Consider the following 23,900-nt stretch of genomic DNA (forward strand, 5'->3'; position numbering starts at 1 on the left):
CATTTTTCCATCTCAGTTATAACCCCCTTTGGCTTCCCATCACCAAATCACCCATGTGCCATCACCACAGTCCAGTGCGTTTCCCTCCCCACCTTCACTGTTTTTGACCCCACTCCACCTCCATAAAATGTCTCAGGTATATAGCTGTTCATTATTACTATTATTTTCTTGCCTCCGTTATACTCCTGCTATAAGTGAAACCATCCGGTATTTTTCCTTTTCTTTCTGGCTTATTTCACTAAGCATGATTTTTCCAGCTCCATCCATGTTGCTGCAAAAGGCATGTGTTTATTTTTTTTGGTTGCCTAGTAATATTCCATTGTGTATATGTACCACATCATTTTAATCCAGTCATAACACTTTTGGGCATTTGGGCTACAAGTATATCTTAAACTGCTTGTTCTGCTCCCCATTCTGTCTCTGGTGAATCTTCTCATCCTTGCACCTCTGGCCTGTACCCCAGCTATTGTATGCACAAATAAATAAATCATTTTAAAATAAATATAATGTAATTACATTACATGAAAATAGTCAAATACATTAGTGCTAAAGAATAGTTGGGAGTAGTTCAGAATGTAGAGTTGTTTAGTGGGTATGGAGTTTCAGTTTTACAAGATGAAAAGTTTGTGGAAATGAATGATGATGATGATTACACAAATAATGAATGTATTTTACAACACTGAACTGTACACTTAAAAATGGTTAAGATGGAAAATGTTATGAGTACTTTATCATAATAAAAGGAAAAGAACCTGTAATATTATTAAAATGCTCAAATATGAAGCAAAAAAAATAATAGCTCCTTAAAATTAAAGACAATAATAATAATAGATAAATACCTTGCAGTTTTGTAGCAGTCGTATGAGATGTTCAAAGCAATTACTATTAAGAAAAATGGCCTGAAGAACAGGTCTATCTGTACAATCTAGCATAGCTGTGATGGTATCTAGAGAAATAAAAACAAAACCAGTCATTTATAAAGTAGAAAATTTGAAATCCCAGAAACATTTACTCTAACCATATTTTTATTAGACATTTCAGTAGAAAGATGTAAATTAGGAAATAATATGGATGGGGAGTAGAAAACAAAATTTGTACTTAACACTTGATAAGAAAGTAGAACATTTTTATACTTTAGTTATAAACATATTTGACTTTTTAAATTTAATATTGATATATATTTCCCAAGGGTTTCCAGTTCTTCTATTATAATGTCCAAGTATAATCAACTATGGTCCACAGTTATTATTAATAAGCAACAACTGGTTATGTTTGGCTACACAGTCTCATTTAGATAGTATGAAATTAACAGATGGCCATTATAAAAATGTGATGCCTAGTCACAGATTACAACTGCAAATGGTCCTAAAATTAAATTTTCAAAACCATAACTGACTTTAAACATTGATGCTCTTAGTGCATTATTTTCAAGAAGGAACATACTCAATTTTATTATCATGAAAGCAAAGATAGTGCAGAAAAAATTCCACATTAATTATTTTAATACCTGAGTTAAACCATCAATACTTTCTATATTATGGCCTTGTATTTTGAATGAAAGTGGGGAGGGTCTCCCTGATGGCACAAGAGTTTAAGCTATCCACAGCCACTGCAGCAAGAGTTCAATACTTGGCAAGGGAGTTAACCCACATGGCACAGCAGACCTCTTAGGTCTTGCCCATGGCACAGTAAAACTTTCCTGTCTCACCCAACTCTTCCCCTCATCAGTATATTTTAGTAGCTCTGCCTGTTCTGCTCCCCACACTCTCGGGTGAATCCTCTCATCCCGATACCTCTGGGCTGTAGCTCAGTTCTTGTATGCATAAATAAGCAAATCTCAAAAAAAGTGGGGAAATATAAAGTCCCCCCCCCCCCAAAAAAAAAGGAACTCAGAGAAGACTAAGTACAACAAACTTACTCAGCATCTTGATCTGTAGGGCTATGAATCGGTTTTCCCACTGTCTGGACCTCCTTTGATTAGGCAAAGCTGAATGATCTGAATTCAGCAATTTAAAATAGTTCTCCAGAATTGTGCTGGTTTCTACTTGACGTTGGTCAGAGCTACTCGTTAGAAGGATATGTACTACTTCTGTAAGGCACTTCAGAGTAAGTTCTACCTTCCTTCCCACTTCTTCAAGATTCCCATCTTCCCAGGAGTCACAATCTGCCAGAACTCTCATAAGAACTTCCATGGTGGCTGGAGAAATCGCTTGCAAAGCATTCCTCTGAAATATGAGAGATAGTAAAAGTGAAATTCAAATCTAAATGAAATTCTACATGTTTAAAAAAATAAAGAGAATTAAATTTCCAGGCAACTCTTTCTTTTAGTATATCAATATAATTTGTTTTAATATACTTTGACCAATACTATTAGAATTTTACATCAGATAAGTCTGCATTTCTTCACTACTGATAGATTCTGATTTTATTCAGGTAGCAATCTGCCCACATAGAAAACACTTCATCCACCCTCCCTTGCACAGAGGAGAATATGATATAATTCTGGTCAAGGATATGTGGCAGTGGATAATGAAGGGGATATCATTTTTCAAATAAAAAGGGAAGGACATTTGGTATTTGGCCCTGTCAACTGTTTTCCTGTCTGGAATACAGACGTGAGGCTTGAAGCCATCTTTATGTCATGAGGAAACAAGTGCAAAAATTTAAGTAGGCTACAAAAAGCAGAACATGAATACCGAAGAACTTTAGCCCTTAATGGTATAACTGATTTGCTTTATCAGGGCAGAATTACCTACATCTATACAAGAATTTAAAAAACAACCTCAATTTGAGTAAGTCTCTTTCAGATTTTCTGTTGGTTACACAAATCCATTCCAAATGATATGATAAATAAAAGAGGACTGGCTTGGTTTTGGTTCTACAAACAAATCTCTGAAATTTCATAAATTATGTAATTAGTAACCTTTTGAGAAAACCCATTAGACTTAGAAATAAAAAATTTATCTAAAATGTTAAATTAATATCTAGTAAACAGAACCTAGTCCTTTTTTTTTTAAGATTTTATTTATTTGTGCATAAAGAACTGGGGTACAGGCCAGAGACTCAGGGGTGGCGAAAGACTTCACCAGAGACAGAGTGGGGAGCAGAACAGACAGATTAACGAAGTACACTGCTGAGGGGAGCAGCGGGTGGGTCAGGAGAGGTCTGCCGCGCCATGTGGTCACCTCCGGGGCAGGCGGGGATCGAACTCATGCGAAAGTGGTTTCAGCTTCTTAGTGCAGTGCTTTAATCCGCTGCGCCACCAGGGAGGGCCAGAACCTAGTCCTTTTTAATTTTATTTTATAAATTTGTTTTTACATTATTCTTCATTTTGTACATTTTTCATCTCAGTTGTAACCCCCATGGACTTCCTACCACCATTTCACCCATGTGCTATCATCACAGTCCCATATGCTCTTCCCACCCCAGTTTTGATCTTATTCCTCTCTTCTCTGGTTTATAGATGTTAGTTGATGTTCTTTTTTACAATTACTATATATATATATATATATATATTTCACCACCCCCCCTTGATCCCTTACACTCCTGCTATGAGTGAAACCATCTGGTATTTTTCTTTTTCTTTTTGGCTTATTTCACTATTTTACTGAACTAGTTTATTAGTCTGGTTTTTCTGCAGAGTTTTTGGGATTCTCTATGTATATTATCATGTCATCTGCAGTTATAGTTTTACTTCTTTCCCTATCTGGATTCCTTTTTAAACAGTTCTACAAAATCATCTAAAATTAGTAGCACTTAGTTCATTAGGATTTATTACTTTCAATGTAACATCAATAACAATGTTACTATGACAGAAATTGATGACAACCCAGCCAACTTCCATTTTCTTCCATTTCTTTATTAATAGAAACTGTAAAGTTCTATGGACACAACATCAGAAATAACGCTTACATTTCCCAATCTTTCCTTTTCTAAGGAAGCTAAGGAAGCAAGTTTTATCAAGAAATATTTGTCTTCACTGTAGTTATCTGGAGTTTGGAAAATTATACTTAAAAACTGGGCACATGCCAACTGCCTCCTTCTTCCTAACCCTGTGTGTCTGTGTGCCCCAAATGCAGACAAAATGCCTGTATTCTAGAAATTATCTTGTAACAAAAGAAATAAATGTAACAAAAAAATGAACTTACAACTTAGGCTGTTATGTTAGTATTTAGTTACTGCTACTAAGGAATCAAAACTCTGCTATACCTATAATTTACTCAGTTCTTACAAGCACAAGAATTCAAGTACTTTACATAAATTATGTATCAATTGGCCTTTACAACCACCCTGTAAGCGCTACTATTTCCATATAACAAAGAAATACACACATGTATGTGTGTATGTACGTATGTATGTATATGTATATATAGATATATACACATATATATGGTTTATCCAAGGTCAAACAATTAGCTAGAGATGGACATGAGATTCAAACCTATGTCAGTGTGGCTTAAAGATCTAGCTCTTAAAATAAGCAAAACAGAACAATGGCAATGTGAAACCCAAGCATGATGCTTTGGAAAAGGAAACTAGGCCCTGGACTTCAGTTTTGTTTTTGTTTTTGTTTTTCTAATTGTCAATTTTTTTTTTAAGATTTATTCAGACAGAACTGGGGTACAGGCCAGAGATCCAGAGGGTGAGAGGACTCACCAGAGACACAGCGGGGTGCAGAACAAGCAGATCGACTAAGTACACTGCTGAGGGGAGCAGCGGGCGGGTCGAGAGAGGTCTGCCGCACCATGTGGTCACCTCCAGGGCAGGCGGGGGATCGAACTCATGTGGAAGTGGCCTTAGCTTCCCAGTGCTGTGCTTTAACCACTACGCCACCAGGGAGGGCCTGGACTTCAGTTTTATGCTATTTATGACATGACATTTCTTATACATTTTGATATTCAATTGATTTAAATACCCTTGTACTAATGCTATATTCAGCAAACAACCCTCTTATTTCAGTAAAGATCTAATTATAGCCATGATCTGATTACAGGATCCTGAGTATTTCCAGTATATAACATAATATATTGACTTTTTAGAACTTACTTGATTTTCATGTCAATTTTAATTATGAGCAGTCTCTCAGGGTTTGATTACCCCTACACACTAACAATAGTAAGTTTCTATGCCCAAAAAAGGAGTAGTCAAAATTAATGTCATTTTCAATTTTATTCATGCATACTCATTAATTCTTACTCTTAGTAGTAAAGAAATTATCAAAATGACAAGATACTGAAACATAAGGGTATTGGCTAATATCCAATGATCATGATCCAATGATCATATGATCGTGATCAAGTAGCATATGATTGTAATAAAGCAAACAATGAAAAGTAAGATTCTGAACACTGTTCCTCTCACTAAAAAGAGATTTCTATTTTCTACTAGGATGAAGAGAAGGTGGCAAGCTAGCCACTAAGAACCCATATATTATTATTAATACCTGGTATTTTCTTACCACTAGATATTAGATACATTTTCATGTTTCAGTGTCCTGAAAACATTTACACTCATCTCTGCTTTGAAATTTCACTAGTTGCTAAATGTGCTACTATTATCTTTTGTTTTCAAATAGTATAAAAGTTTATTTTTACAACATTTTGTGCATTTTTCCATCTCAGTTGTAATCCCTGTGGGCTTCCCATCACCAAATCACCCATGTGCCATCACCACCATAGTCCAGTGCATTTCCCTTCCCCTACTGTTTTTGATCCCATTCCCCACTCCACCCCCATAAAATGTCTCAGGTATATAGCTGTTCATTATTATTATTATTTTCTCGCCTAATCCATCATACTCCTGCTATAAGTGAAACTATCCGGTATTTTCCCTTTTCTTTCTGGCTTATTTCATTAAGCATGATCTTTTCCAGCTCCATCCATGTTGCTGCAAAAGGTATGTGTTTATTTTTTTTGGTTGCTGAGTAATATTCAATTGTGTATATGTACCACATCTTTCTAATCCAGTCATCCACTTTTGGGCATTTGGGCATGTCTTTCCTATTGTAAATAAAGCAACAATAAACATGGGGGTGCAGGTGTCTTTTTAAATCAGAGTTTTTGTGTCTTTTGGGTAGATATCTAGGAGTGGGATTGCTGGGTCATATGAAGCTCCATGTTTAGCAGTTTGAGGAACCTCCAAGCAGTTAACCATAGTGTGTGTACTGGTTTGCATTCCCACCAGCATAAATGTGCTACTATATCTTTTTAATGCTTTATAAGAAGCATGGTTAATACGTTACAGATTTGTCTCATTTTTTAGCAACTTCAGAATTAGTATAATTAGTTTCCTTTGATCTTAAGTGTTTTATTTTAGGCGCTAACAACATACTAACAAAAGTTTTTGAACAAAATGCCAAAGAAGAATACAATTCAAATAGGTTACAAATTTAGAATATTCTCTGTGAATTATAGTCCTGTTTGCAGCAAATAGTTATTTGTTTACCACAGACAGCTATTTATGATACTTGACTTAAAAACATTAGAATTTCTCATAAAAAAAAAAACTAGTTGGATTTGTGTTAAAATGCATATGTTAATGAATTTATTATGAACAGATGAGTGACCAAATTTATGTCTTAGGAAATCAAACTGACAGTTTAAGTATTCAGTAGACCAATAGAGAACACTATCCTCTATGAAGAATAGTAGCCAAAAGTCAACACAATAAAGAACTTAAAATACCCAAATTTGCTAAATCTGGTTATTTATGCAGTAATTTTATTGTAGGTGCTACTATTATTACTTAGATTATTTGATGGTTAATAAAAAAGATAAGCAAAATATAACTGAAACAAAACTTGATGGTTCATAAAGTCAAAAAAATACAAAGAATACATTAAATAATTCATGGAAAGCTTTCACACTTAACTATTGTTTATATATTAACTTTGAACACTTTTCCTCACCTGTCCACCAGCTACAATGGCTCCAAAGAGATGCAATAAGCAACACTTAAGACTTTCCTTAAGATGTTCACTTTCCTGAAAACATTCTGTAAATACACAATAAACAAATAAATAAGTCATGCTTTCATAGTATGACTTATCTAAGAAATGCCTGACAATGAAACACAGATTAGTATTAGTATAAAGGCTAAAATGCACTAAGAAACAAGGTTTACAGGCACTTTGTCATAGGAATGGAAAAAAGAAAATCTATTGGAGAGTATTTTAGATACTTCATATGACTTAATTTCATCATGTTCCATATTGCTCCCACTTAAATATGGGCAAATGGGAGGTCACAATTTATAATCTTGCGTGAAGTCAAATGACTATCAAGTGACAGAGGTAGAAAATTAACCAAAACTGACAAAAAAAATTTCTTTTAAGATTTATTTATTTATGCATACAGAACTGGGGTTACAGACCAGAGGTGCAGGGGCAGTGAGAGGATTCACCAGAGAGAGTGGGGAGCAGAACTGGCAGATCGACGAAGTACACTGCTGAGGGGAGCAGCGGGTGGGTCAGGAGAGGTCCACCACAGCACGAGGAATCACCTCCAGGACAGATGGGAATCAAACTCAAAGTGGATTTAGCTTCTTAGTGCTGTGCTTTGACCAGCTGCGCCACCAGGGAGGGCCCCCAAAATTTTTCTTTTAATGACTACAGCTGCCTCTTATTGGTATAATTACTATAATTATTCAATTACAAAGTTGAATAAGACAAAAAGATTTCCTGGGTCTACTGAGGGCAATTATTCTAAAGTTTTGGTCTTAGTAATAATATTTCTGTTAGCATTATGAATATTTTATTATTTGTAAAAGGTTATGCACATATGTGACACAGAACAAATAAAGCAGCAAAAAAGAACTGATGATAAAGCCTTTCTCTAACATTTCCTTCCATCCATCTTTCTCCCTACGCTTAGAAAACACTATACTACTGTATCATGCAGTTTTATTTTTAATTTAATAAACCCTGGGGCTTATAACATCTTTACATATATAACACCTTGTTCATTTCTTATGCTGGAGAGTATATCATTATAATGATGTAGCATAATTTACTTAATAAGTTATCTGCTTATACACTTTTATGCTTTTCCCCTTCCTTTTGATACTGTTAATAAGCTAGTACTGAATATCCTTTTGTATACATCAGTATACACATAGTATAGCCATTAATTATTTCAATTTTACACATAACGAGCATTACCAAAAACAAACAGCATAAAAGTAAAATACTCTGATAGTAATTTACAATTAAAAATTTGGTCATTCTACCTCTTCTGTAATAATTGTAACTGTATATGGCTTCATGCTATATGTAACTAGAAAACTGGACAAAATAGGTTCTAGAAATTTAGTTACAGAACTGTAATACACAAGAGAATGAAAGTGAGTCCAAGAATCACCTCAACTTCCTGTTTAAAGACATTTTCTGGGGCCCTCCCTGGTGGCGCAGAGGGTTAAAGCACAGCACCAGGAAGCTAAAGCCACTTCAGCATGAGTTCGATTCCCTCCCGGAGGTGATCCACATACATTGCTGGGCAGACCTCTCCTGACCCACCTACTGCTCTGAGGTGATCCACATTGCTGGGCAGACCTCTCCTGACCCACCCACTGCTCGCCTCAGCAGTGTACTTCCTCAGTCTGCTTGTTCTGCTCCCCACTCTGTCTCTGGTGAATCCTCTCACCCCTCTGCACCTCTGGCCTGTATCCCAGATCTGTATGCATAAATAAATAAAATCTTAGGAAAAAAAAAAACCTTACATTGGAAAGAAAATATTAGATCAAAACACATAATTGACTTAATGCTAAACTAGTGAAAGAAAACAATTCTATGACTTCAAAGTAAGCATAATTTCTTTGATAAGGCACAAAAAAACATAGATCAAGAAAAATGTTTAAATGTTTAAAATTTTTTAATTTAAAAATTAAAATCACAGTCTTAAGTACCCATTAATTAAATGAAAAGGCAAAGTGAATATGATAAAATACTCTCAAATCATCAAGTCTGGGAAATTTTTAGCACCAAAAAGGTAGTGTAGATAACTGAATATAAAATACTGAGTAAGTAAGATATCAGGTATTCAGTGACTAACAAAAAAGAGAAAAGTAAGACTTACTTCCCAGCATGACTTTTATATGAACTCATTTGAAAACACAGTGAAAGGGAAAAACTTAAGCACTTTATCCAGCCATTTTTAGGGGATAGTTTAATCCAGTTGATGAGGGAAAATCTTTTTTTCCAGAATATAAAGCTGGTAAACTTCAAAGGATGACAAAATTAGAAAACCAAATTTTGCAGCCCTCAATGAAATAACTGATTCAGGCAAGGATCATCAACAGATAATAAAACTCCAGATGAAAAGATGTTGGAAAACAACTATTCATGCTTTCCCAAAGTATCATTTGAAGGGTAACATACAAAATTGCAAAAGAAAAAAGAGCTTTATAAATTAATGATTTCACTCACTATCACTATTGTGAGTAATGATCAACAAAATCTTTTTTCCTTTTCTACAGAAAAATGGACCAAGAGTTACATCATTGGAAATTTGACAAATGTGAAGAATCAAGAGGACAAATGTGCTAATAAGCAACACTGTTTATGGTAAAAATGGCTCTTGATACTGACTAGGACGACTATGAATGACTATAAATACCTGAATGGGAACTGGCAACCTTGGTCTTCCCTAATTGCAGTGTAACTTGTAATGTAGGCATTTCCCTTCTCAAGAAAGCACAATGGCTTTTATGGGGTATTACACTTGTAAATCAGGGTAGCTTGCGGATCCACCAATTTGGTCTTATACCCAACTTGGAGTACCCAAGGATGGCCCTTGCTTGGAATGTTGTGAAAAATACTGTTAAACAGAAACAAAAAAATTCACACTGATCTGGTGGAATGATGGGGTTTCAGCCCTATATCATCTAAGTGAGGCCAGTTTCAGACATAGCCTATTGTGGACATGTGTTGTTTGATTATCTAGTTGAATATTGTAAAGTTAATATTGTCAAACAGAATGATGACTGCAATTATCATCAACCAGTAATCAAAGGACATTTCAGTACTGTTTTATTTCTTTGGGGGGAAAAAATGGAGACAAATATGGGGCAATCACAAAACATTGCAATCTGACAAATTTGGCAGAAAAAAAATATTGTTCCTTTTATATTCTACAAGATTTTCAGTCTACTTGAAATGTGGCACACTTTTTTTTCACGAAAGAAAATGGGAGTGTATATATAGAGATTATACATACAGTGTGCCAAATGTTTATTTTCAATCAAAGTTTTTGAAGGTCTTAAATATACTGCTGTCATTAAATATTCACCTCTTCAGGGCCCTCCCAGGTGGAGCAACATGTTAAAGCGAAGCACTGTGAAGCTTGGTGCATCCGCGTCAGCAATGAGTTCAATCCCCGGCCAGGGAGGTGACCCACATGGCGTAGCAGATCTCTCCTGACCCACCCGCTGGCTCCCGTCAGCAGTGTATTTGTCCATCTGCCTATTCTGTTCTCCCACTCCACCTCTGGTGAATCTTCTCACCGCCCCTACACCTCTAGCCTGTACCCGAGTTCTGTATACATAAATCTTTTTTAAAAATATATATTCACCTCTTCTCAAAAATAAAACACTTAGAGAAGACTGTTTATATTAAATAAAACCAGGTAAAATAATCTCAACAAAATGCAAATCAAGTATTCCAATGACAGATTCTCAGAATTTTTATCTGCTAAATACACAGCGCTGAATAAAGATCAGAACCAGAATCAGAATAAAGAATCACAATAACATCAACGTAAAAAAAAAGAGAGATTAGAGCTATTACTTACGATAAAAGAAAGGGACAAATTCCACTGTGAGAGAAGCTGGTTTATATTTCTGTCTGCTCCTTTCCACAGTACTAAGGATTCGCCTGACATTAAAAAGAAATTAGTAATAAATTATAACATGGGCAAGTACAGGTACCACAATTACAAAAGCAATTATAAGATAAAGGTAATACTTTACTTTTGATTTGTGTATTGAATAACACATCTCTGGAATCAGTATAATTTTGAAAAGGAAGTCTAGTCAAAAACTTAAATGCTCCTCAATGGAACAACCTCTTGAAATGAGCAAAAAATTTAATTGTTTAGTGGTGAAACATAGCACCCAGGTTAAGTCTCAAAAATCAATTGGAGGTTGAAAAAGGAAATAATCATTAGAAATTCTTAAAATTCTTTCTGTGAAAGAACTTGTTCAGCAGCATTGTAAATTTGACACCTAAATGCATGAGAAATTCATCAGACATCAGGTTGTTAAAAACAGACCCAAAATAGGATTTATCATAAATCCTATATAACCAAAACAAGAGTTAATTATAATTTCAGTCTCTCCCAAAAACAGACTCCTAAACCATACAATCAGGAATTACCTGGTCAGCACTGGTAAGGTAATCTTTCCTGACCCTTAAAGGAAAGTGCTCTTGCCTCAACCAATCTACCCTTTACCAGTGTAGTTACAATGTTCCTGCTCCCTTCTGCTGACAAAAGTATTTCATTTTGTACATTTCCGTGTAGCTCCTTTCTTTCTGCTAGATGGGGTGTTGCCTAATTCATGAATTATTGAAGACAAATATCTTTAAAATACACTCTGTTGATTTTTGTTTTATAGCAAAGACAGATTTATTTTTTTAAATGGCATTTAAATACAATTAATTACTAATATAATTCTAATATAGTTCTCTACATCAGAGATGGAGATAGAGATCTTATTCATATCTTAGCAATTGCTTTCATAAAATTAAGTTTACTTTCAAGAAATGCATTCATAATGAAATTCAGACTTTAAATGAAGGTCACGATTTGTTACACATACCCTGAAATTCTATGCCTCCAATTCCTATAAGGATCATACAAACTTTCACAAAATGCCAATGCATGGATCACAAATTCTTCAATAGATGTCTGATCTGCCAATTCCTTCTCCTTTTTTTTGCTTTTTAACTGAAAATAGAGTTAAATTTAAGATTATATTTACTTAAAAACATGAAATTGTATAATACCCTTATCCATATCATTAAAAGACTACATGGTTGATTCATCACATAATAATAATTTTTACTCAAACAAGCCTACAATTCATTTGAGCCAGAGTTAATTATATGAACTAGATATAACCCTTCAAATTTTATTTTATTTTTTTAAAAGATTTATTATTTATGCATATAGAACTGGGGTACAAGTCAGTGGTACGGGGGTGTAAGAGGATTCACCAGAGACAGAGTGGGGGGCAGGACAGGCAGATCGACAAAGTACACTGCTGAGGGGAGCAGCAAGTGGGTCAGGTGAGGTCTGCCAGTCATGTGGGTGAATCACCTCTAGGACCAGGGATCGAACTCGCATTGAAGCAGCAGTGGCCAGCTTTGCAGTGCTGCATCCTAACCGTTGAGCCACCAGGGAGGGCCACATCCCCTCAAATTTTAAATATGTCCTAGGCGGCAGGGCTTCCAATAGATAACCAAGTATCTTTCCAATGAATATTGTTTTAAATCATAAAGCACTTTAATTTAAAAAGCAAAATTTAAAAAGTAAAGTAACAACAACAGATATTAGTAATTGCTTATGTATTTTTGGAAAATATGTATAAGATTCTTATACAATATCCAATGGTCGTCTAAATTCTCATCCTATTGTTGAAAACATTTAACTTATTAACTATATCATTATATAAAAAAAAAACCTAGTTACAACTAGCAAAGCAACAAAATGGATGTATCAATTCACACCTACTTGTTGTATATAGAGTGTAGTCATAGTGATGACATGATTAATGTATGAGCAAGTCCCAATTTCTTCCACATTAGATAAATTTCTGTGTAAAACACAACATTCATATATTTGTTACATTTGAATAATGAGAAAAATGTATGTTTCAAAGTATTCGGGTGAATTCTGAAAACACATTGGTAAACAAAATACAAACAATATTAAAACAAAGTCAGTATTTCCAACCAAGAATATGAAACATACTTCCAGTACCATATAACTACTGTCAGAATCCTTCATATTTACTTATTGAAGAAAAAATAGAAAATACCAAAGTAAAAACTAAAAAAAGAATCACAAACATCCTTTAAACCCAAACTATATAACTCTGAATTACTCTTTTTTAGGTTAGTTTCTATTTTCCTATCCACGTTTTGATATTTCCTATTTTCTTAGTTTGTTTTTTGTTCATATTATTGCCATTGTAACACTTGCGTGCTTTTACTATTTTCACTTTGCTTTCTAAAATTAGCCTTATCATAAGGGGCAACATCTGTACTAACTACAAGGGAGCATATTATATGTCTTGCTTGAAAGTGTGGGTAAGTTCTTGATGTTCAAGTAAAATATGAACCTCAATTTCATTTCACTCTTAAAAGACTGAAATAAAATGCTACCCATTCTTATATCTAACATCACCAGTCTTGTTTTTGGCATAAAAAAAAAAAGACTTAATTCTTCCTATTCTGTGACCTTGGAAAATACTTCACATATCAAAATTCAGTAAATGCTAAAACTACAGGGAAAATTTACTGAATTTAACAGACATCTTAATAAATATAGTCCAGCAGGTGTGACATATTTGAGGGGGAAAAAAAGTAAGGGAGAACAATTTTGGAAGAAAGAGCACAGATTAGTGAGGGTAAATTCCATTTGTGGGAGAAAACATGAGCACAGGTAACATACTAAGCTTTGATTTTTAGCAAAATTTAGCAGATTTTTAGCCTCAGCTTTATGAGCAACCCTGCACTGTGTTGTTATATTTCTCTTTCTCTGTGTTAAAGATCACACCCTCCTTCCTGTGCTTATGCAATTTCTTCTTGAAATAAGCATCTTTGAGATCTAGGAGTTTTCAGAACCAGTATCAGCTTGTGGAGATGGCAATTACAAAATTCTGTTTAACCTATATAGAATAACCTGAGTGGAAGGAAGGTCCAGTCTCAAGTAAGAAATCACTGTTCAGATGGATCAGGAAAATCATCCTCCTTCCTCTGTGGCATCCAGTGAGAATGATCAGACTGGTCCCAGGAACGATGCTAGTTTGTATTTTTACTTGTGCTGAGTAAGTGATTTGTGGTGGCTAAATAGCCTTCGAGGCATATCTGCAGTAGGGTGTTATCTAGGAGTTTTGTGAAGTTTAGCCACTTGGGCGTTTGCATTTGTCATCACTGGCTGCTTCTGTGACAACAGCAAGAACTTCCTTTTTCTTTTCAATTCTGAACTTAACTGATGTACACTCCCGCTTATACATGGCCTTTCAGGAATACATAGCAGATCGTAAATATATGCCCACTCCTCTGACTAGGACAGGTTTAGCTGCAGTGATAACCCCTTCTTAGGCATCTTAGCCTTGGAAATACCCTTTTTAATCGTGCCACAATTGTCAGCTTTCTTAGTTTAAGGTTTCTTCTGGCAAATAGATGGTTTCTTAGCTTTTCCATCCAACATCTTTGCATGATGGGATAGAATGGTTCTTCATTTTCTGAGACCTTAAGTTGTACAACAAGGCTGTTGATTTGACAGTTTTCATTAATGTAAATTTATACCTATAAATTTTCTCTTCCGCAAAACTTTTGCAGTTCCTATTAAGTTTTGGTAAGTTGTTTTTTCCTCTTTATTCACCTCTAAGTATTTTCTAATTTTCCCTGTGATCTCTTTTTTAAATCTGTTGGGTGTTTAAAAATATCTTAATTAGTTTCCACAATTTTCTAAATTTTCCATTCTGATTTCAGATGCCAATTTGATGAATCAAGCAAGGCTCAAAAGTCCTCAGAGTAAGAGAACTTACTACAGTGCTAATAAAGGAAGCAAACAGACATGAGCTAGCATGCACTATCAAGTCACAAAAAAGACAAGGAGGAACTTTGAACACATATTGTTAAGTGAGAGTCCAAACTGAAAGCAGTAGATACCACATGATTTTTTTTTTAATATTTATTTATTTTGTAGAAGAACTGGGTGGGGGCCAAAGGTGCAGGGGGTGGGAAGTTCACCGGGGAGAGAGTGGAAAGTAAAAGAGGAGAACTTATTGAGATATACATCTAAAGGGAGCAGTGGAAGAGACAGAAGAGGCCTGCTGCGCCATATGTAGTTAGTGCCCTGGCCAGGGTACTAACTCAGGTTGTAGCAGTGATAGCACTGAGACTGGACCTGTAGGTCACTAGGGAGGCCCATACACATGATTTTAAAAAGATGGCCTGGAAAACACAAAACTGTAACTATAAAAAAAAATCAGTAGTTATCAGCAGTTGGGGTATGAGGTGGGGTAATAAATAGAGCACAGGGCATTTTGAGAATGGTAAAACTAATCTGTAGGATACTATAATAGTGGCTATATGATAGTAAATGCTTACAGATGAGAACCATATAGAAAAACATTAGTGCAATTTTTCTTGCTTAGGTGAAAAAAACTGTTATTATATTTAATACAGTAACAAACTACAAATCTACTGGAAAAAATGCACCCATTTTTTTTTTAAAGATTTATTTATTTATGCATACAGATCTGGGGCACAGGCCAAAGGCACAGGTGTGGTGAGAGATTCACCAGAGTGGGGAGCAGAACAGGCAGATCAACAAAGTACACTGCTGAGGGGCGCAGCAGGCGGGTCAGGAGAGGTCTGCTGCACCATGTGGATCACCTCCGGGTTAGGGATTGAACTCATGCGGAAGTGGCTTTAGCTTGTTAGTGCTGTGCTTTAAACAACTGCGCCATCACGGAGGGCCCAAAATGCAGTAACTTTTTAAAGCTCCATATAAACAACAAATACCATTGATAAATGATTATTAGATAAATAAATAAATCATTAATAAATGATTATTATTTAAAACAGGTAACTAGTTTGTTTATAGCACATACCTGCAAAGAATAATGAAGAACTTGACTAGTAAAACTGACAAGGCTTGTTGTTGTTCCTCTAAACCATCTGCCATTTTCTGAACACATTGCAGCAGCTGGATCCTAAGAACCTGCAGAATATTATCAGGAAGCAAAGATATTCCTGGAGGCACATCATCTACCCTAAAGTACAAGAAGAAAATAAATACAGTGGGTGTTTAAATATAGGGAAAAAATCTTTGGCATTTTAAAAGGAAATGTATTTTCAGCTCAAATCCTAAATCTCTTCTAACCTAGGAACTGTACCTCTTTCTCTATAAGGCACCACCAATGACTAGTGACACTTTAGATCATTATAACTGCAGAATGATCATTTTACATCAGAGGAGGCTTACTGAAAAGAGAAGCTATTTAATACCACAAACACAAGGAATCTGTTCCACTCCTGTGGTTGGCTATTGAATGCCTACTATAAACAGTTGACAGCTGTACTGTCCATCTAACACAAAACAAATTCCAGCTTAAATGTCAAAGCTCTAGTTCTAGTAAAAGCAACCCTTGCCTTTCTTTTTATTTTTTAATTTATTTATGCATATAAGAACTGGGGTAAAGGCAAGATGTGAAGGTGAGAGCACTCACCAGAGAAAGAGTGGGGAACAGAACAGGCAGATTGACAAAGTACACTGCTAGGGGAAACAGTGGGCAGGTCAGGAGAGACCAGCCCCGCCATGTGTCACCTCCCTGGCTGGGGACCAAACTCATATTGAAGCATCTGCAACCAAGTTAACAGTGCTGTACTTTAACCCACTGCACCACCAAGGAGGGCTCAATCCTTGCCTTTCATTATGAATTCTCTAACTTGGAAATTCTGTAAGATCAGCTTATTTTATTTCTTTTAAATATTTATTTTTATTTATTTAAGCATACAAGAACTGGAGTGTATGGCCAGAGGTGCAGAGGATGAGAGGGTTCACCAGAGACAAAGTGAGGAGCAGAACAGGCAAAGTGACTAAAATATACTGCTGGGGTGAGCAGGGGTGAGACAGGAGAGGTCTGCTAGATAGGTCTGCTCCCTGGCCAGGATTGATAGTGGCTGGCCATAGCTGAGTGACTTTAACTCTTCCATCACCAGGTAGGCCCCAAAATCAGCTTCTTTAAATTGAGGATTATACATGAGTTTCTTATCCTTAAAATGCCAAATTTTATGCATCTTGCAATAATGTTTGAAAATTTTAAATTTTCTACTAGTAAAATTTAAGTTCATGGTTCAATTCTCTGAAAAATATGTGAAACGATTTTAATTTTAAATGAGTCAACTAAATCATTAGAATGCATTCCTCGTTCTCTTCATCTCATTCATTCATAGCACTTTTCATCTTTTACTATGGTTGCACAGAAGTCAGTATAAGGTATCTAGAAATTACATCCCAGGAAAGGATACATTTATAATGTATGGATAACTGTGTATCACAAACTATTCATTCCAATATTCCAAATATTGAGAACCAAATTCTCACTCCATAAAATTCTTAGGCTCAAGATATGAGCTGTAAATTATTAAAATAAAAGCATTTCCTAGCACAGACAACAAGAATACTCTTATATGAGTACAAATCAACAATACATAACCCTATTTTTGAGTTCAAGATTTATTATTTTTGAACATTTACACACTTGTTACAAATATTCTGAGAAAAAGCAGATACTCTATTTATAAATAAAGAAATACTAGTGCTTTCTTTCACCCAGTCATTTCATTTGCATAAAATGAAGTTTATCTTGAGTATATCACAGGCATACAAATTGAACCACAATCCTTTCTTAAGTTCAATACCTGGTCCCAAGTTCTAATGATTCCTTCTCCACTTTCAATCTCAACCCTTTTCAATCCAACCTCCATATCAAAGAAGCTTTTTAAAAAATCATGATCACAATATTCTCACATAGAAAACCTTTTAGTAAAGTCCTGTATAGCTCATAACAAAAAAATCAAAGTCTATTAGCAATTCATGCATGGCACTTCCCTATCAAGCTCCTGTTTTCTTTTTTTAAAGATTTATTTTTGCATACAGAATTGGGGTACAGGTAAGAGGTACAGGGGTGGTAAGAGGATTCACCAGAGACAAAGTGGGGAACAGAACAGTCAGATTTTTAAAATACAATGCTGAAGGGAGCAGCATTGTATTTTAAGACAGGAGAGGTCTGCTGCACCATGTGGGTCACCTCCCTGGCCGGGATTGAACTCATACAGCAGTGGCTGTGGATAGCTTCATAGTGCTGCGCTTCAGGGCTCCTATTTGATTCTCCAGATTCAATTCCCCTAAGTGTGTATCCTCTGCCTAACCATCCTTTCCCAAATTGTAAACAATGTCCTTGCAAATTTTTAATATTCCAGACATTCTTTCTCATCATCACCACCACCCATTTTTCCCTTCTCCTCCAATATATATCTATAAATTGAGCTCTTTTTGCAGGTCAAATCAATCCTTTTTCTCCAACCAACTTTCCCTCTGTTAGCTAATAAATACTAGGCCTTCAAGATGGTTTGAGATTCAACAAAACTTTTATCAGGGTAGTGAGTATGGGGACTGGCAGTGGGAAAATGTCATTAAGCAAAGGAATATTTTCACTTGTACTTTTCCATTAAGAATTTTTCTCCCATTTTATGTCTAGTTTTTTAAGTCTAGCTTTTAAATTTCTAAATACTTAGCCTCCTACAAGAGGTTTCCTAAGGCCAAGAAAGAAGCTTCAATTTGTATGCCTGTGATATAATAAAGAAATTTTATGTAAATGAAGTAACTCTGGGTGAGTCCTTTGCTAGTTTCAGAAGAACTGCCTACTTGGGAAAGACCTACTCTTACCTTTCTAGAAGGGGAATTTGGCTTGACTAAGCTCAAACACAGAATCAGTAAAATTAGACTCAAAACTCTGGATGTCTAAAGCTCACAGAAGTTCTTTATTTGAACACAATGTTGTACAGGGAGGGCTAGAGAAACAGTATGGAGGTCCTACATCCACAATTTTCCCAGGTACTATCCTAGGTATATGCCTTATAAAAGAATAATAGCAAGTATAATGCTTTCAGTGCACATCATTTCAACAAATTTAGTGAACTGAAGCAAGTTGTGAGAACTTCCAAATAATAATCAGTTGGTCAATGTGGGTGACTCCAAAGACTTGAACTGGGATCTGAAGTGGTAGTCTTGCTGAAGACTTTGCCATTAACTTGTGGGATCTGGCTGTAGCTGTGGGTAATGTCAGAACTGCAGCAAACTACATGGTTCTTCATAATAAAGAAGGGATTTTGGAAGCCATGTGCAGCATCAGCAGAAAAGACTATTGTGACTAATTAGCAATGCCTGCCACAAGAACAGTTATACATGTGTCACATAATGGCCATTGTATCAAATCAGTGACATCTTTGTGACAAAAAAAATAACAAATTTACCCAAGAGTAGAATTACTACATACCTTGTAGGCAATTTTTCAAAGTCAACATCTAAGAATTGTTCATAGCTAGAAACAAAATTGTCCAACCACAGCTTCAGGTAATCTGGATCTTTCTGAAATAAGAAAATCAGTATAATATTAAGTGTACCTACCAAGAAAAATAAAGAGATACGAAGTGAGAAATCTAAAGAATATTAAATGTCCATTAATATATACTCTCTATATATAAAACATATGCATATATACAAAGTGCTGTTTTAAAATGTGCATCAAGGGTAGTAAATCCTCAAATAGCTTGTCATGATGCTCACACAAAGACCTACCATCTTCTTACCATCCTGAAAAATTTTGAATGATTCTGAACAAGTTTCCCTACCCCATCTCTGTGATCTTACAGAGTATTAACTTGTAATAACTTTACAGACACCCTGGCTATTATTACAATATGACAGATTTGATCCCAACTTAAATCCTTCATGGTGGCTGTTTCCTCTCCAAGACCAATCTTCCCTTCCAGATATCTGAATGGCTGATTCCCTCGTGTTCAAGTTATACTTGAAATAATACTCTCAATCACTTTTATCACTATTTCTTAACACTGTAAACCTTACTAGCCTTTATATTACCATATTATTTCCCCACTCTGCAGTACTTTCTCACTTTCTAGCATACTCTTTACTTACTTATTGCCTATTATTTCCCCTAGAATATAGCTTTCACAAGTGCAGGGCCTACTTAAGGGACCAACATCAGTGACTTCTTTTATTTAGTGTTTGACACCAAAAACCTAAAAGAGTGTCTGGAACTAATTAGGTGTTTAACAGATACGTGCACAATAAAATAATGGCAAACAGGAAACATATGTATAGAATTAAATTGGAGATAGCTTTTAACCTAACAAAAACTCAAGCCAAAATCTACTAAAGCAAAATACAGAATAGTTTTGCAATATTAGGAAAATAAAGATTTCTTAGTTAAGACATAAAAAAAAAATCACAAAATCAAAAATCAAATACTGTACAAAAATAAACAGTTAAGAAAATTCAAGTTTAATAAAAATATAAAATAAGTTACAAAAAAAATCACAAACCAAAAGATATTTATAATCATTCTTAATCAAAATTAAAAACTTATAATCAAAAAGTGCTACTTTTTAAATAAAAATACAATTTATATACCAGCAGAAAGTATTTTCAATATATACCAGTAGCTGATAATGACTTATATAAAAATACATAAGAAACTATAAGTCAGTATCCAAATGACAACACAATTTTATTTATTTATTTATTTTAAAGATTTATTTACTTATTCATACAAGAGCTAGGGTGTAGGCCGGGGTACGGGGATGGTGGAGGATTCACCAGAGAAAGCGGGGAGCAGAACAGGCAGACTGACTGAAATAACTGCTAAGGGGAGCAGCAGGCAACACAGGAGAGGTCTGCTGTGCCGTGTGTGGGTCAGCAACCTGGCCAAGGGTCAAACTCATGCTGCAGTAGCTACAGAGAGCTTCAGAGTGATGAGACTTAAGTCTTTGAGCTACAGAGAGGCCCCAACAACACAATTTTAAGGGGGTAAAAAGACTTCACTCGATAAAGGACTGATCACAAAAATATACGGAGAACTGATGAAACTCAACAAAAATGAAGTAAACAACCCCATCAAAAAATTGGGCAGTAGAGCTAAAAAGACACTTCTCCAAAGAGGAAATGCAGATGGCCAACAGGCATATGAAAAAATGTTCAACATCACTCGTAATAAGGGAGATGCAAATTAAAACCACAATGAGATACCACCTCACCCCAGTGAGAATGGCACATCTTCAAACAACTAGCAACAACAAATGTTGGCGAGGATGTGGAGAAAAAGGAACTCTCCTGCATTGCTGGTGGGAATGCAAACTAGTACAACCACTATGGAAAACTGTTTGGAGGTTCCTCAAACTGCTAAACATGGAGCTTCCCTATGACCCAGCAATCCCACTCCTAGGTATCTACCCAAAAGACACAAAAACACTGATTGAAAAAGATACTTGTACCCCCATGTTTATTGCTGCTTTATTTACAATTGGAAAAACATGGAAGCAGCCCAGATGTCCAAAAGTAGATGACTGGATTAGAAAGATGTGGTACATATATACAATGGAATATTACTCAGCAACCAAAAAAGAGAAACACATGTCTTTTGCAGCAACTTGGATGGAGCTGGAAAAGATCATGCTTAGTGAGATAAGCCAGAAAGAGAAAGAAAAATACCGGATGGTTTCACTCATAGCAGGAGTATAATGGACCAGGCGAGAAAATAACAAAAATAATGAACAACCATAGACCAGAGACATTCTGTGGGGGTGGAGTGGGGAATGGGATCAAAAACGGGGGGAGGGGGAAGGGAGGGAAATGCACGGGACTATGGTGGTGGCACAGGGGTGATTTGGTGATGGGAAGCCCGTGGGGATTACAATTGAGATGAAAAACAAATGTGAAAAATGATGTAAAAATAAACTTTTTAATAAAAAAAAATAAATAAATAAAAAAAGGCAGTGATATGAATAAGAAAAAAAAAAAAAAAAAGACTTCACAAAGAGGGGTTTACAAATGGCCAAATTGTATAAATACATGTTCGACATCATTAGCCACATAGGGAAATATAAATTACAATAAAATGTAATGCCACTGTACAGTCACTAAAATGGCTTAAAGTAAAAACATTGACTATACCAGGTATTGGTGATGTAGAGTAACTAGAAATCACATTAATGGCTAATGATGGGAATATAAAATGGTATAATCATTTGAAAAATAATTTGTCAATTTCCTTTAAACATAGACATAAAATATGACCCAGCAATACCTCTTGAGAAGTGAAAACACTAGTATAAGCACTTGTACATAAAAATGTAAAAACACTTGTACAAATATGTTCATGTAAGATTTCTAATAAATTTGGGAAAAGGACAAATTTAAATCAGTAACAGGTCAATTAGTAAACAACTATGTTGTATCCATATAATGAAATACTATTCAGGAAAACAATGTACTATTAACGCAGTACATTAAGCAAAAGATGCTAGGTATTGAAACATAATTATACAATTTAATTTATACAAAATTCTAGAGCAGCCTATGGTCACAATTTGAAATATCTTTCAGAGGGCTAACAAAGGAGCCCAAAGAAAATTGTCCTGAGTGATTAAAATTTTCTATTTTTTCTATTTTAGCATACTGGTTACACAAATATTTTCTCATCAAATTTGACAATTAAAATCTGTGTGTTTCATGGTAAGTCACATCTTGAAGCTAATTTGAAAAAAAAGTGTGATTCTGATCAACAGGAAGACAACACCAGGAGGGGTTCTTTGTTGCCAGGAGGAAATCTAAAATATTCCAGAGGGGAAATGGATTCAGAGGATACTGTGTCTTAGGGAAAAACTAAAGTCTCTTAGATATTAAAGACCAATACTGATCACACCAGAAGGGACACTGAGGAAACTCAACTTGTTAAAAAAAGCTGGGCAGAGAGAGACACCTAGGAATGGTGACTGGGGCAAAACACTGCTAGGGGCCCTGGGAAGAGAATAAGTAAGTGTACAGAACACCCTTGAATGAGGGTAGATATGTGAGGAAGAGAGTTGTCCCAGGTGAGGTGCGTTCCCAGTGAAAAGGACAGAGTACATACCATTGATACTGTTCCTCCATCTGCTCCAGGCTTGAGCTGACGCATTGAAGCACCATGATTTGACCTCACAGACTGCAGAGATGAAATCTGGTACCCAGAGAGGTGGGCTTTAAGCAATACCACATACACAAACTAGTCCTGCATACCACTCTCATTAGTAATTGGACCCTTCTAGACCCTCCACCTCCCTGACTCAACAACTGCAGATCAGTTTTCCCTGATAAGCGGAACATCTTCTGGAAAAATTAGAAGACTGGTATTCTTAGGACACTTGAAAAAAATAACCTAGAAAGTAACAAAATTGGGAGACAAAAATCAACTCTTTGGCTCTCAAGTCCTCAAGGAGTATCTCACAACACAGAGAACCAACTTCCAGATTACAACTACAAAGACATAAAAGACCTTAATTTCCTATCTGATATAGATATCAAAATGCAATGCTATAAAAAAATCAAAGAAATTCAAGAAAACAAACAAAAGCTCATTAAGGAGATAGAGGAAAACAATGAGCTAGAAGAGAAACAACACTATTTATAATCACACCAAATAGAATAAAATATCTAAGTGTAAACTTAACAAAGGAAGTAAAGGACCCATATAATAAAAACTATAAGACATTATTAAAGAAAAAAGAGACAAAGAAATGAAAAGATTGTCCCTGTTATGGAATGGAAGAATATTAAAATAGCCATCTTATGACTGGATTAAAAAGATGTGGTACATATACAAGATGGACTATTACTCAGCAATCAAAAAAGATAAACACATGCCTTTTGCAGCAACATGGATGGAGCTGGAAGGAATCATGCTTAATGAAATAAGCCAGAAAGAAAATGGAGGTTTCTCAAAATATTAAAAATGGATCCAGGCCCTCCCTGGTGGCGCAGCGGGTTAAAGCACAGCACTGAGAATCTGAAGCCACTTCCGCATGAGTTCGATTCCCGCCTGCCGCCTGC

The 23,900-nt window shown here is 35.5% G+C and overlaps 1 protein-coding gene across 1 annotated transcript in view; it reads right to left on the reverse strand.

Annotated features, from left to right (window-relative positions):
* Positions 1-23,900, reverse strand: part of NBEAL1 (neurobeachin-like 1) — a 124,900-nt gene that overhangs the window by 85,831 nt on the left and 15,169 nt on the right. The window contains exons 3-10 of the mRNA XM_004674823.2: positions 19,291-19,382; positions 15,841-16,002; positions 12,726-12,807; positions 11,812-11,939; positions 10,785-10,867; positions 6,908-6,993; positions 1,919-2,225; positions 840-946 (exon numbers count right to left, since the gene is read on the reverse strand). Of these exons, the coding sequence (XP_004674880.2) occupies positions 840-946; positions 1,919-2,225; positions 6,908-6,993; positions 10,785-10,867; positions 11,812-11,939; positions 12,726-12,807; positions 15,841-16,002; positions 19,291-19,382 (1,047 nt within the window). The remainder of the gene's footprint in view (positions 1-839; positions 947-1,918; positions 2,226-6,907; positions 6,994-10,784; positions 10,868-11,811; positions 11,940-12,725; positions 12,808-15,840; positions 16,003-19,290; positions 19,383-23,900) is intronic.

The sequence above is a fragment of the Condylura cristata genome, unplaced genomic scaffold (genome assembly GCF_000260355.1).
Source record: "Condylura cristata isolate star-nosed mole 26May11 unplaced genomic scaffold, ConCri1.0 scaffold00002, whole genome shotgun sequence".
Lineage (NCBI taxonomy): Eukaryota > Metazoa > Chordata > Mammalia > Eulipotyphla > Talpidae > Condylura > Condylura cristata.